Source organism: Myxine glutinosa, unplaced genomic scaffold, assembly GCF_964187855.1.
Source record: "Myxine glutinosa unplaced genomic scaffold, kmMyxGlut1.1 SCAFFOLD_699, whole genome shotgun sequence".
NCBI classification, from domain to species: Eukaryota; Metazoa; Chordata; class Myxini; order Myxiniformes; family Myxinidae; genus Myxine; species Myxine glutinosa.
In genome coordinates this window covers 85756-102051 of record NW_027616794.1, presented here as the reverse complement: position 1 = coordinate 102051, position 16296 = coordinate 85756, and the positions used below count along the sequence as shown (strand labels likewise).

Below are 16296 nucleotides of genomic sequence, written 5' to 3'. Positions count from 1 at the left end.
ACAGACTTCTTTCCATACGACAACGCTTGCATTGGAGAATTGATCTTTTGCCCAAACCATCCGAGTCCCCGTCCGAAACATCTGGTTAGTTCAGCCAATAAACACATCCGACCAAAACTTTTGCAATAGATTTTTATTTTTCAACAAGTTTGCAATCAAATCAACACTTTGCCATAATGTTTATTTGAATTGTTGCCTTTGCAAAGAAATGTGGATGCTTTGGAGTCAAATGAGATGCGAGAACATTCATAGCATGAGAAAGGGAGGTATTCATCCTTGCATCAGCACATTACTAAATATACTACTTCAATTTATTCACATCATTCACAGAAAGTTCCACTCGATTCAGCAAAGAAACCACATGTGTGACCACCCACGACCAACTGGCAACTGCCCACACGCCAGGCAGAATTTAGGTCAGTCTCCCCAGAATGCACTGGTTTACAAGACTGCCCTTCATTGGGCCAATGATTGGTAATAGGTGAAAGGTCACATGCAGATCTATGCTTCACCAATACTTAGGTAGGTCTTTCTCAATCACCTGCCAAGAGAGCACACATTCATGATTGGCTTCTTACCAAAACAAACATTTGTGAAGCAGAAGTGACTTCATGGTCACATGTTAAAGTAGTAAATGTTGGTGCACAGCCATACCACAGGGTCATCAATTGGACCGTAGCGTTTCACAACTTGTCCTTCCTTGTCAATGAGGAACTGAAGGAAAATATCAAAACGAGCAAGCATGACCACTTCGACAGGGTGAATGAGTCACAAGTTCACAAGATGTTTATCTGCCCAATTAGAAATGCTTCAACAAACTTGAAATCAATTTTTCAGTGATCAAATGCTTGTACACAACCTGGAAGCCAGACCAGTGTACTTTGTCTTGAAGTCGCCATTAACCAAACACTTGTACACATGGAATCTGGTTAAACTATTAACATAGTCCTGCTTCTGATGCTCATGCCCTGTTCACCTCCGTTAGGGTTAGCTTTGACATGTCATACACAAGCATGCAGCAATCTTACAACAATTCACCAAAAGTCCGTCTGTTCGAAGGTACCGTAAAAACTGCTGAACCGATTGGAAAGATATTTTGGGTGGGTAATCCTGGGAGTAAAACAGGCTATTTAGTTTTCCCAATTTCAGCTTTGGTCTCCAGCATTCTCAGGTTTGGACTCCCGCACAACGTTCATTGTGACGATGTGTGTGTTCACGGTAGTGTTTGACGTGACAGTGTGAACGTAATTTCGTAATCCTTTAATGAACGTTTAATGCCCTTCTATGTCCGGGGCCACACGAGCGCTAAACTGGACAGGCCAACGTGTACCTTGCCCTTCGCCGTCAGGCTCGGGTAAACCGCTGAACCCCATCCGTGATGGGGACTGGGGCTTGGGTCCTTCATTAAAAGTATAACAAGCGTTACACCTAGGTCCCCCGTCGGTGAAGTGATGCGAGTTGACAAAGTGGAAGACGCAGAAAACATGCTATATGATATGATATTTCGCTCACAAGGTTCAGACATACATGGAGGCGGCCATCTTGGATTTTGACGTGGTGACCCAATTTTCAATAGCGTTCTTCCTTGTGCCTAGATACACCCAAACACCAGATTAGAAGTTGGTACTTTGCTTATTTTCCAAGATATTTCACTCACAAGGTTCAGACATATATATATGGTGGCGGCCATCTTGGAGTTTGACGTGGCGACCCGATTTACAATAGCGGTCTTCCTTATGCCAAGATACACCCACACCAAATTAGAAGTTGGTACTTCGCTTATTTTTCAAGATATTCATCTCAACGTTGACATCCATCTTGGATTTTGACGTGGGTTGCATCCACACCAAATTCGAATGCGGTCCTTCGCTTATGCACGCACGCAAACACGCACGGAAACACGCACGGACAGAGGGGAAAACCATAGTCCCCCTTTCGCTCCGCTGTGCGACGGGGGACAATAAACACCGTCTCCATCGATCTTGCAAAGGCCGTAACAGCCGAAACGTTTAATCTCTACATGAGAATTCCACATAGCTATTTGGGCGGTGAATACGCTAACAGATCGCTGTCTCCATCGATCTTGCCAAGGCCGGAACAGCTGTCGGCTCAAAATCCTTTAAAATGTTGAGTTGGTGGTTACACCTATCGGAAGTACATACGACATAGCGATTGTGAACACTATTATTGATCACGATTTGAAACACAATGGAATAATAATTACCGATATGACCAGCGATGTGGCTTTAATTGAAATTATAAAGATACTGTTTAGATTTTGATTTGCATGTGATACAATTCAATGGATGTTTTTATATGAATCGTTTAAAATAAAATAAAAACCTTCAATTTGTGATATTTTGCACCTCCCAATTGAAGCCCCGCCCATAGGGCGGGTACCGTTGCTAGTTACATTAACGCAAGGCATGTATACAATCACTAGTGAGGAATATTTGTCTTGAAAACAGGTAAATCCCTCCTGCCTCAACTGAACTAATGCTCCCTAGCCACAAGTAGGGAGGGGAGGAGAGAGGTTGGGGTAGGTGTTTAGCTAGCAATTAATCAATCACAAAATAAAAAATAAAAGTCAGGGGCACAGTGCAGTGCCATAAAATAACAGTCGAGCCTAGTGTTGGCTTAATGATGGTGCTGGCCTGGGATTCTAGGGTCCCGAGTTCAAATCCGGTCGATCGCCGAATTAATGCCAGGGGGGTTGACTCAGCCTGTCATCCTTCTGAGTTTGGAAAATTGAGTGCCAGCTCACTGGGATGAATGATCGATGTGTACCCTGATTTAGAATAGGTACACCGTATCCCTGTGCATCATAAGAGGCGACTCGGTTGGCATCAGGAAGGGCATCCAGCCATTAAAAAAAAAAAAAAAAAAAAAAAAAAAGCCTCAAAAAGGGAACTCGGTCCGCAAGGCGAACCCCCGCTGTAGCAGGGGGAAAAAATGGCCTTAAAACGTTCATTCAATCGAGCAAAGTGCTGAATTGTGCACATCCGTATGGACCGTCATATTTATAAGTGTGTGTGTGTGTGTGTGTGTGTGTGTGTGTGTGTGTGTGTGTGTGTGTGTGTGTGTGTGTGTGTGTGTGTGTGTGTGTGTGTGTGTGTGTGTGTGTGTATTATATATAGTTTGTTGCATGGAAATGAGTCAGCAACTTGTTTGTGTGCAGAGTTGAGAATAATTGGTGCTGTTAAAACGTGCGAAGTGGAATCAGAACAAATCAGTAGAAAATAACTTAAATGGCAAACGATCAATCGTGAGAGAAAGCGTTTCCCTTTTTCTCAGACCATTTACCTTTGTTTTGACTTACCTTGCCGTCCACACAGGACGCTCATTTTGTGCCAAATTAGCAATTACATTCCAAGTCGGATTGGGAGTTGTAACACAACCACGGCCACCTATGTTATGATAATACAATATTATAATGGGCAATCTCTAATTGTGGTCCAAATAGAATCTATGCACGAACATGCATACATCATGTAACATTGCATATTACTTATATGGGATGACAATATATTACATGCATGAAAGAAATTGCAACTGGAGAAAATGAAGAAAAAAGAAAAGAAAAAAAAAGGTTAGTGATGCTCTGTCTCAGTAAAGGCGAGTTAATATACAAGAAACCTTGTCTGTGACTTGGCATGCCTGGTGCATTTAAAGTTAATCCTAAGTTTTAAAAAGCTCGGCTCAAAGGATCTTGAGGGTCGAAATTGTCGGGTTTGGGGGGGACAAAGTAATGGTCGAAGGTACTTCAAATAGCACAGTTGGGTAACAAAATGGTGCTGATTGGCAAGTTTGCCGAACTAGTATTCGAAGACACGAGCACAATGCGACCCACACCACAAAATGCAGTGCAGTTAGAGTTAAATCAAAACACCACTCAATCACACTAAAATATGCAATTTGATGTATTTGACCATGATACATTTGGTCATCCTGGTGTTGGGCTAGCGGCTAGGGTGTCAGCTTAGGATCCTAGGATCCTGGGATCCTGGGTTCGAATCCCGGTCGATCGCTGAATTAACGCCAGGGGGGTTGACTCAGCCTGTCATACCTTCCGAGGTCGGCTAATTGAGGACCAGTTCACTGGTAATTCCCCGTTTGTCATTAAAGGCGGCAAAAAGGGTTGGCGGGAAGGGCATCCAGCCATAAAACATTGCTTCAAAAAGGGGACCGAAAAACAACCACGGTTCCCGAAAAAGGCCAACCCCCGCTTGTGGGGAAAAATGGCCTCTAAAGGTTTTTTTTGTTTTTTTTTAATACATTTGGTCATCACTTATCCAATCTCAACCAACCTTAGGACTCAACCAACCCCCCCACCCCCCCAAAGGCCACTTAAAAGTAACTACAATAGCACCCAGTAGAGAGCATACCTCCGCCAGGCTGACCACTGATGGGCCGGATCTGGGTTCGGACCTGAACCAAAATCTAATCCACTTGTTCTAGTCTCCAAACTCATTCACCTAGTTTAGTCATAATTTGACAATTTTGAAATACGATATCGTTTTGTTTTGTGTTTTTCCAATGGATATTTCTTTTTTTTTGGCCTTGCACCCCCATCCATGACAAATTTGCGACCACATTTATACCATCAAAAGTTGGACTCGCATGACAGCTCTCAACATGCATAAAATCACATGCTTCCAATCCTCAGACTTATTGCTCACCAAGCAGCACAACTCACAGCAACCATGGGAAAGGTCATCCCAGACAAGCAAACTTCTCCTTGCATTATTCAGTTTCACACAAACAGGAATTGGTAAACAAAGTTGAATGTTGCACAATACCACGAGGGTTCGAACGGCAGCATCAACCGGAGTCGAACCCAATGTGCACAGCTGGCATCAGTTTTTTAAATCTCGCACAATTCCTGTTTTTAAATCCACAATAACTTTACCAAGGTGGATTCAAAGCAATAGAAAGTACTGGTGTAAGCAGAGATTACAATTCAGTACAACCACAACGTGTGCCGAATTAACGGAAGTTCGAAGAACAGGTTGGAGCATTTTTAAACGAGACCAAATAAAAGAGGAAACCCATTTACCTTTGTGAAATTCCACTTGATTGCACTGCACACCAGATGAAGGAAGATGATCAATGAGAAGTGCCGGTTAAATTTGCAACCGCACCACCAATTAAACCAATTTTTGAATTGACAAAAATAACTACCACTTGTCACGAACTAAACCACAGGCAAGACTAAACGGCCAAATGACGAACACGATCAAGCATGGCACCACCCAGTGTGCAAACTGGTTCAAGGAGGCAACTCCACCCATGGTGCATTTCTGCAGCATCTAAGAAATGCCAGTGGCCGAACATGTCTTCAACACCCAGGTGGCACAAATAAAAATAAAATAAAAACTCAGGGCAATTTGCGAAAGCACGACTCCAACGCTATCATTCCTCACAGCTACGACACTATATTAACCCTTTAATTGAGCCACAAACTCGCCGTCTCAGCCAATTGCACACAAAACAAAGTCCAGGTAAATATCCTGTCAGGAGAGAAGAGCGGTCACATGTTGATGAAACCAAACGGGCAGAAACATGTTCACCATCCATGGTGAAAAGACCATGTTACTACAACTTTGCTTTCAATGGTGCAGATGTTTGGCCACTGCCTCAGGTAGTGCTCCGAGTACCATTGCCTAATGGGCGATACTGCACCCGTGCTGATTTGCACAACATTTCCAAGACTGCATTTATTGAACTTAATAAAATAAAGGCATGGCTTGTCCGCAAAACCGTTATGTTGACCGTTGGTCTGTAAAAGGCATGGTGATTGCGCAGCAAATGACACGCACACAAAAAAAGCGTGTGGCAGTGGCGTGACAAACTTTTTGCGACATCACAAGTAAGCAGGCGCACCAATCTGCACAACCAGCACACAGCTCCCATTGGCAGGTTACAACATATCTGACGTGGTTGGAGCCAAATTCTGGTGCCATGGTGATGAGATAAAAGTTCCTAAGCCCATCACTCGTCTGATGGATGCCCCCAATGAGCTAACTGGCTCGGGGTACCTATCTGGCAAGATCATTTTGCTTATACCTTTTGAAACACCTTCATAGCTGTCAAGATAGATGTAGAGCTTTAAAGTTTACAACTCTTGTTCAAAACTTTAACAACTTACTTTCCCAAAGTGCCATGGCCACAACGTTGACTCTTCATCCACTTCCACAGAGGATGTGCATCATCACCATTAACCATTATCTTTGAGAAGAGATCAAAGCCGGCATTGTATCCGGCCGCAAAAGCCTTGATCTCTGCATCCGTGCCTGGTTCCTGCAGAACACAAAGGATTTTAAATACAAAATTAAAAGCACCGCTCACTTTCGCATTCTGAACCCAAGAACTTGCATGTTATTCGACATGCAAGTCATGACCTCAACATGTCCAGCTGACCTGCTTGCCGAACTGATTGCAAGGGAAGGCAAGGATGCGGAGACCGTGGCTGTCCGCATATTGGGCGTGCATAGCGGACAGCTGAGTGTAGTTGACATCGGTCTTGCCTCATTTAGAAGCAACATTGACCACAATACTCACATGGCCTCTGGGTCAGGCAAAATGGAATAAAATGCAGAAGCCAAAAAGTATATTAAAGACCAAACGTGCAGCACAGTACATTGAAAGGAAACTGGATACACATCGCCATCACCACATTACCTGTACTTCTCCAACGAAACATCATTGCCATCAATGTCTATGGCAGAAAACTCAAACATGTTCTTGGCAGTTTGCCATTGGTGGTTCGATGCCTGGACACAAAGCACATGACATCTTGAAATGCAAGGGTGGGACAGCCATGTCATGCCAAGCAAAGCAACCGTTTGCAATCTAATTAAAATAAATAAGGCCTTGATCTTGTGGTTGGGGCCTCAGTGGATTTCTTAAGGATAACTTATAAATAAATGGCTGTGTGTGTCTGTTCCATAACTCCATAACCATGAAACCTAGCAACCCCAAACTTTGCACACTGAGGGAGGGCATGAATTAAAACTTGACGTTTGGGCAAAAGTAAACACCTTTTTTGAAGGTAATTATAACGTGTGACCCACAAGGCTTGCTTTTGCAAGCCATGGCGATGGTTGACATTTTGTTAGTTTTCACATTTTGGTACGATCTACTTTCATTATATTATATTAATATACTTTACCCACAAAAAAAAAAAAAAAAAAAAAAAAAAAAAAAAAAAACCTATAAAAAAGCAGCTTAGAAATAACATTACGAGTCAAGAATTTACTTTTGTGAAAACGTGGTTTTTGCTCTGAACGCCCTCCTCATTTTCACTCCCAATTCGATTTGTTTTTATTTCTGGTAGTTGCCAAAAGATAGACGGTGAAAAATTGCGTAAATATCCGTTCACTTTACCAAGTCGAGTGACTTCATTGTGCAATGCTAAAACATTCCTAATGCTTCAGACAAGAATCTGGTGCCATTTGAAGAGGGAAGGGATGGAAGGGAAGCATCACCAGAGACTTGAGGCACCACAATGTTTGAGGAGGGAGACAAGTTTCAAAGGTCAATCTTATTGGCCAAATATTTTCTGGCTCCCGAGAGGGGCCAAAGTTGTCACGGGTTTTTGTAATGATCTGAGATTGCCTTCAGTCAGGTTTGCTTTCCAGGAAGAGAAGGCAAATCATTTTGGAGAAACTGCGTCACCACAAGTTTTAGTGCACCATTCAGCAGGAAGAATGGTAGGACAACTGAAGACAATATGGGATTAATCTGCATGAGCACAACAGGTTTCTGCAGAAGAATTCCCAGAGTTATCAGGGGCAGTAGATAAGGGAGACCTCATCTGAAGAGACAGCTGCTTGCAGTACCTGTCAACCTGCCCGAGTGAAATGTCACTTGCAGGCGCTAAAAGCAGCTCTCAGAGTAGCTAAAGAGGTCGAATCCTCAAGCACATGATCAGATGAACCAATTGCAGCAGAGGAAGAGCATGAGCCATTTGCAGAAAAGTTAATAAACACCAAGTCCAGAAGGGAGGATTTGCCTTTGGGAGAAATCCAGGTTGGGAAGTTCACAGATCGAATAAGTCTCATGGAGTCACAGAAGTCCTTTGCTGAAGTGCCATGGCTGGAGAGGTACCATTTGAAATAGCCACATTCAAGGAAGAGAAAGTTGTGACGAGTTAAAAGTTTGGCTATGTCATGTGAGAGATGTAGATGCATCACTATTTGGACGGCACACCACAGACAAACAAAAGGTGGGGACAGAGGGGAAGTCGCAGCCTTCAGTTTATCTGTACAGCCCACAACTTATCAAAATTGTAAACCTCTGAGACGAGGGAGAACACTAAATAATTTATTTTTTATTGATGCTGCTGTTTACATAAAGTTTACTTTGTTACATTATTTTAAAAAAACAAAAAAAACGCAGCCGTACTTTGCATTTTGAGATGCTTTTTATTTATTCAAGTTGCGTGCAACTTCCAGGCGTCTTTTTCAGGGTTCAGAGCCGCTTTGGTACCCATAAAACCAGCTGTGAGAACAACCTTTACAACTTCAACATTTGCCTTACTGCATTTTATTACAGGGCCCTTACAAACGTAACTTTTTTTCTTTTAACAAAAGGTAATCTTTGAACCTTCACAGAAATAAAAAGGTTCAAGGCACTCCCATGACCAAGACCGAATAGTTAAATACCCAAAGAACAATCCTGGAAACAAGGATATTCAACCGATTCTCAGTGATCATTTCATCAAGCCAATTAGCAAACCCATAAACAGCGCAAATGCCAATCCATAGACTTCTATTTGTACACCTTCCTCGGCGAGTCTGCTCGATCGCACTTTTACCTCCATGGCTGCAGGTACACCACACGCTCAAGTGACCCTCCACTGCCCAAGCATCAAATACGTGGCCACTCACCTTTCTCCATCTATTTACACATTTTGTTGCCATAACCTTTAATCTCCTCAGACAGCATGCCAGGTAGTTTTTGGGAAAAACAGGGGTTTTACATTGTATTCGTAGGGGGATAAATTCCAAATCCAAACAGGTGGTTTTAACACTCGAGTAACGTGAGGCCTCATCTAGATTTATTGTGTAGTTTGTCACCAAATCTGAGGAAGGATTATGGCAGCCATAAAGGGCACAGCACGAGCCACATACAGCAATACCCAGGCCTACATCATTAATTGGTTCCATAAGCCATGACGTAACTCGGTTTTTGACGTAAAGCCTTAAAATGAAAACACCATAAAACTAGAGTAAATAACTCGCGAAAGTATACAACTATCGCTAAACCTTAACACTAAAAACACATTTCAGTCATATTTTTAAATTAGTAATGAACACAATTAATAAATGAATTTGTAAAGAATAAATAAAATTATGTTATTCACCTTAAACTTGGTGTCTCTTCTGAACACAAAAAACACATTTTAGCCATATTTTTAAAAGAGTAATGAACTATATGCAGGGCTTCTTCGGCGACTCATCAAAACTAGTAGAGGCCTTGCGTTTCTTGACATTAAGTAGGAACCGATCCAAAGTCCCTTGAATGGTGCGCTTCTTAGTTAAGATTGTCCTATACGGGAGAAAAAGGTTGCTGGTGCCATTCACCACCTTTGTGAAACGCTCGGCGTTTGGGTCTTGTGCCTCAAATATTGCAAGACACTTGGAAAGGTGATAAAAAAAACCTTTCTGCATTTCGGCTACGGTGAATTTCCTTGGCTCTGGTAGCTCATCCTCTTCGCGGCGCTCTTCCTTCAACGCAATCAAGTCATTAGTTAAAGGCTGCTTGTCTGCCTCGATCAAACCGTCGAAATACTCCTCCAACTCCATCTCCAGGTCCAGGTCAGCGCTGAGGGAAACCAAGTGTAGACACAGCCTTGACTGGTGCATCAAACCCCGTGAAATCATTAACAAGGTGGGGGCACAAACGCTTCCACATCCCATTCATTGCCAACTGCGTAACCTCCAACCATGCAGCATTGATGTTAAGCACTGCCTGGTAGATGTTAGTTTTTCCAAAACTGCCGAATGTTGATGCCTTCCTCCTCCAATGTTGCATCATCTGACGTTGCCTGACGAAGAGTGCAGCGGAGATAGTAACGCTTAAAAAGCGCGATCACACCCTGGTCCATAGGCTGGATGAGCGATGGTGTTGGGTGGCAAGTACACCACCTTCACATTGGGGTCGAAATCACCGAGGTTAGTGGGATGGCCAGGTGCATTGTCCAAAATCAGCAGCAATTTAAATTGAATCTTCCTCTCGACAATAGCTCTCGACAGCCAGGATGAAATGATTGATGAACCATTCTTCAAAAATTATGTCGGTTACCCATGCCTTCATATTATTCATCCAAATTACGGGAAGACGCGCCTTCAGGATGTTCTTAAGTGCCCGGGGGTTCGCCGCATGATACACAGAGCGGCTTCAGCTTGGTCGCCGGTGCAATTACCCCCAAGCATTAGCAGCTTCTTCGCGACTTTGTAGGCTGGCATGGTCTTCTCATTCGAGATAAAGGATCTGTCGAGCATCCTCTTCAAAAAAGGCCAGTTTCGTCGACATTGAAGATCTGCTCGGGCAAGAATCCCTCGTCCTCAATGATCTTCAATGTGGCAGGAAATTCCTCGGCGGCTATGGTGTCAGCAGCTGCAGCTTCGCCCTGAATCTTGACGTTGTGCAAACTGAAGCGCCGTTTAAAGCGTGCAAACCATCCAAAGCTTGCAACGAAGGTTGTGTCCTTATCCTCCGGGTACTTCAGAAGATCCTGGAACAAAGACTTTGCCTTCTCCTGTATCAGCAACTGGCTCGTTGGTATGCGTTCATGGGTCTGGCATTCGATCCAAAACGAAAGGAGTCTCCATCTCGTCGAAAATGACCTCTTCACATTCATGACAGCAGTCTGCGCCGACGGCACTTTTTCAGTGACGTATGCAAGAATACGTTCCCCATCATGAATGATTGTCGATACCGTCGACCGTGGCAACCCTAAGGCATGCGCTATCACCGACACTTTTTCATACCTTTTAATCAGATTTAACTTATCTTCCATCGTAACCACATTACGCTTGTAAACACTAGCACTATCCTCCTTAGGACCCATGGCTAACAAACAACAACAACATGCATTTTAAGGCCATTTTCCCTGCTAGAGTGGGGGTTAGCCTTGCAGTCCCCATGACAATCTTCTCCATTTTGCCCTATTTTCTGCATCTCTCCTTGTTAACCCCCTTGCCCGCATTTCTTCCACCATCTTTAGCCAAGTCTTTCTCGGTCTTCCCCGTCCTCTACTTCCTTCTACATCAATTTCCATCACTCTTCTCAACCAGTCACTTTCATCCTTCCTCAACACATGACCAAACCATCTCAGCCTGTTCCTCTTCACAGCATCAATCACAGGCAATATTCCCATCATCTTTCACAATTCATCATTTGTCTTCCTCTCTCTCAACGATACTCCGCACATCCATCGAACCATTCGCATTTCCACCCTTTCCAGCCTTCGTTGCTGCTCTACGTTCATTACCCATGTCTCGCTCCCATAAATCATAACACTTCTCACACATGCAGCATACACCTTTCCCTTCAGCTTCAGCGACACTCTCATCAGCACGCCACTCAGTTCCCGAAACTTCTTCCATGCACAATGCACATCTCACTAACAACCGTTGCCGAGTCTGATCCACCTTCTCCATTCAGCATGTCTCCGAGGTAGCAAAATGTTTTCACACCTTCCAGCTTCACGCCGTCTCCAAGATCCAACTCAACATTTCCTCCATCTGCAGCTCCCTCTGTGCACACCTTACATTTGAATGTAGCTGCCACACTGGTAAATGACCCTCTCAGACCACTACATTTTTGATGGCTAACAGAAACAGTAAAGGAATAATCACAAAAATAACAGCGAAAGGCAAAGCAAGCACGCGACCACAGAAAAAATGCATATGGCGTCGCCTTCATTTTGAATGAGAACCAGCAGCTATGCGTACGTATACTGTATGTACATTTAAAAAAAAATATTTTTAATGTGCTTTTTATTGTATTTTAAATTGTTTTTATTGTTAATTTTCTTCATTAAGAAATTGTAAATTGTAAAGTTTTAATTGTTAAAATAAAGCTTCCTTTATTGTAAATTTTTAAGTACTATTTTATTTTAAATATATATTTAAGGAAAAATTAATTTTTTTCACGTCCTATTATGATGTATGAGTGATGTAAAGTCGCACATAATGACTTTTGCTGAACTGACATTTACTCGTGGCGCAAAGTCAGATTTGACGTAGGTCAAAATGGCGTAAAACGGGGCATTGCTGTACATCGATTCCAGGCCTAGCTGGATTAAGCTATGAGAGTTTGAAGGAAACATGACTGAATTAGAAATGAGGTGGTTGCGAGGTGATCCGATAGAGATGCCTTTAAAGATAAGGGTGTGGACAACATAGGTGAAGTGGACTTTTCCCAGTAGAGCGGACAGTGTTAGGATCAGGGGCCATAGATAAAGGGTAAAAGTGAAAATTAGGACAGTTATTTCAGGGTTTTTTTCAGGGCCAGTTTTCAAGGCAAGGGCCTTTGTCACAGTGGTTAATGCATGAAATTGTCTCCCCAGAAAGGTAGTGGCAGCAGAAAAGTTTAAATGCGATTTGGATAGGTACCTGGACACATTGCAGATAGAGGGCTCTGGATATATTGCCTCGTTTGTGGACGGGTGACAATAATGCGATTGGTGCAGCACAGGCATGGGCCAAATGGCCTCCTGCACCAAACGTGTACCTCATCCTATTGGTTCAAACCCTTGGTGCCAACCGGTGCGTCACCTTCCAACTTTGCTCTTCCACGAGTCTAGACTTTGTATTCAGATCATTTATGTACACATCAGTACAAACATCATTAAATCACATCAGCAGCTTTCAGGCAATTTTTAAATCGATGGTTAAAAACTTGCAAACCTCACCCTACAAGACTACGTGTACAAAATGTAAGCTCTTTACACCTGTTCTGCCGTTCAATTTAAATTCCACACCTTTTGCAAAGACACTTGGAGAAACTAATTGCATTTACATTTCCAAATTGTGTACAGAATTAGCAAGCCAGTCAGGCTCCATTTTTCTCAAAACTTAAAAAAAAAGAAAAAAAAAAATTATATATATATATATATATATATATATATATATATATATATATATATATATATATATATATATATATATATACATATATACTGTATATATATATATATATATATATATATATATATATATATATATATATATACACACAAATATATTAATTAAATAATAAATCTAAAAAAACTGAAATAAATAAAAAGGCAGGCGAGAAAGAAAATAAACAAAAAATAAAGCGAGGGAGAAGAAAAGAAATAAATAAAGAACATTTATAACTATCCAAATAAATAATAATGAATAAATAAAAATATATAATAATAAAACGAGGGGGAGAAGAAAAAAAAAGCGAGGGAGAATTTTTTTTTTAAAATACAAATAAATTAAAGTAAATAAATAAAAATAAAAAGCGAGGGAGAATAAAAAACATTTATAAATACAAATAAATTAAATAATAATAATGAATAAAAATAAAGAAAAAAGCGAGGGGAAGAAGAAAAGAAATATGTCACCGCATATGTTGAAATAAATGTTGTAAAAAGTGTTACCCCCCGATAGACCACCCGCTCCTCCCAAAGACAAGAGCAACGTCTCATCGACGAACATGTGCGACCAATTACAAGCACAAAGAAAAACATCATGATCAATGCAAATGCGAAAGTACTGACGATGGAACACACTCGCTTAAGCCTCGCAACACAATTAACCTACTGATCTGATACGACCCCAAGACCCCAAACCCCCACACCACCCCACCATATATTTAAAAAAACACCCACGCAACCGCGCGCCTACCATCGTGCCGATGAGCGAGGACGACCGAAAGGCAAGACCGAGAGAGCCGGACTGAAGCAGGTCACCAGCCACAAGGGTCGCCCCACAAACGGGCAAAAGACGAAGAGCAACACGAACACCCTCCGCCAACGACCTCATGCGCCCTTTTTATGCACGACTCCGAGCCGCAGGATGCGAGTGCGCATGCGCGAAAGCGTGCAGGTTTCCATGCGATAACAACACGACGCAGCCACAACTTCCGCAGCGCATCGCTTGTGATTTGTGATAACGATCTTTGTTTTAGTTATTGTGCGTTGCGCCGTTCGTCACCTTTATACGTATTTACTCTCCTGTAACAAAACTGAAGGAACGTATGGAGATGATGATTTAGAGCGGTGTATAATGTATTGGCTCCGTGCTATGATCGCCATGGTTTCTTCCCTTCTCTAATTATGAATTATAATGCAACAAAACAGTACTACTAATAGTAATTAATATATGTTACTAATTATGAATTATAACGATTTGTATAAATAATTATTACTATATTACTATTAATATTATTACTATTAGTATTACTCTGTCTCGCCCTGAAGGGGATGCGACACTATTTTGTTGTGTGTGTGTTTGTGTATGTATGTATATGAGTGTGTGCATGTGTGTGTGTGTGTGTGTGTGTGTGTGTGTGTGTGTGTGTGTGTGTGTATGTATGTATGCATATGAGTGGGTATGTGAGTAGGTATATGAGTGTGTGCAAGTATATATGTGTGTGTGTGTGTATGTATGCATATGAGTGGGTATGTGAGTGGGTATATGAGTGTGTGCAAGTATATATATATATATATATATATATATATATATATATATATATATATATATATATATATATATATATATATATATATATATATATATATATATATATATGTATGTATGTATGTATGTGTATATACTATATATATATATATATATATATATAGATATATATATACTGTATATATATATATATATATATATATACATATATATATATTGTTGCGAATATGGAATTTGGCCTCCATATCCGCTTGTAAATATTCCCCTATTTTCTCCGATACTCCCCAACTCTCCCTTACCCCATTCCCTAGTCCCATTGTCTGTAAACAACACCCATTAGAGCCGATCTTCCCCTTCATCCCCCCATTAAATGTCGTGCCCAGGTCCCCGCACCACACGTAGACAATTATAGGACATCTTGCTAGTTATTCTTAATCTATGTCAGTTAAGGACTTGTTTCCATTAATTATGACTCTTCGTTGCACCAGAATGTGATGATATGGCACCAGTAGGAGTTTAGGACCTTCCCATACCTCCCCGCATCTCTTCCCATCATCTCAAGCTCCAACAACAACCACAACAACAGCGGCTTTGCGTCCTCACTCCGGCTCGGTTGGCCGCCATTGAACATGTGCTCGACGGGGTTACCCAGAAGGGGGCTCCCTGTCGGCCCCTCGTCAAGGGCGGAGCCGGTAACCCCCGCACCCAATGAGAAGCCATGGGCCGATGCCATATGGGGCGGAGCTAACGAGCGAGGGCGTGACTCCCCGCCGGATATACGCGGCCCCGCGCCGGACGTGACGTCAGATGCGCCCCGAGCTTGGAAGACAAGACGCCACCCTCCCGAGCGCTGAGCGACCTCCCCGGCATCTCCACCAAAGTCGCGACCCACGAGCGCTGAGCGACCTCCCCGCATCTGCTGGACACCACCGTACGCGATTCTGTCCCTGAGCCAGGTGCACCTGAGCCATCGACTGCCGCTTTCCTGGCCATCAAGCCCCGTGTGAGTGAGCCTTGTCCCGTTTATCTGTGGTCTGTCTAGGGTTAATATAAGGTTGTGTCTAAGTGCCCACCTTCCTATGTTTCCCTCTTGTCCCTGTAATCTAACCTTTTCCGCCTTAATATAACCTCCTCCGGAGGTCTTGAGAATCGAAACCCTGGTGTCGTATTGTGTCATTATAATCCAGCCGGGTGTCTTCTTTTTTCTTATTGAGCCAGCGTAGCGCGATTAGTCAACATTCGGGCACAATCGGGTAACTTGTACGGATACGGCGGCCATCCCGCTCGGCCCACCATACCATCAAAGTCGTATCTGTAACAATTGGTGTCGAGGAGTGGAATTCGAACCCGGGACTAAATTAGTTAGGCCCAAATTTTGGGAGGGAAAATCGATTCGGAGCGCGTTTCCCGCGCGAAATTATAACGGCGAAATTTCAATTTGTTTTACGAAAATAAAAAATAAAAACCGAATTTTGAAAGTCGCGCTATGGCGGATCAAGACGGCTGGGGTCCGGTAGGGGAGAGTGAAGCAGGGTCGGTCCAGGACCAAATTGAGGGACATGAGGGACATGAGGAGAGCGAAACAGCGGGGGTAGCAGACGCGCGAAATTGC

General features: G+C 42.6%; 1 protein-coding gene across 1 annotated transcript; it reads right to left on the bottom strand.

Annotated features, from left to right (window-relative positions):
* Positions 1–118: 118 nt before the first annotated feature.
* On the bottom strand, positions 119–14122 carry GPX4 (glutathione peroxidase 4). The gene is made up of 7 exons (XM_068108655.2): positions 13890–14122; positions 6682–6773; positions 6421–6568; positions 6149–6300; positions 5057–5081; positions 655–714; positions 119–541 (listed from the first exon to the last, which is right to left on the bottom strand). Exons 1-7 carry the CDS (start codon positions 14025–14027, stop codon positions 509–511), a joined length of 648 nt encoding a protein of 215 aa, XP_067964756.2. The 5' UTR covers positions 14028–14122; the 3' UTR covers positions 119–508.
* Between the last annotated feature and the right edge of the window lie 2174 nt (positions 14123–16296).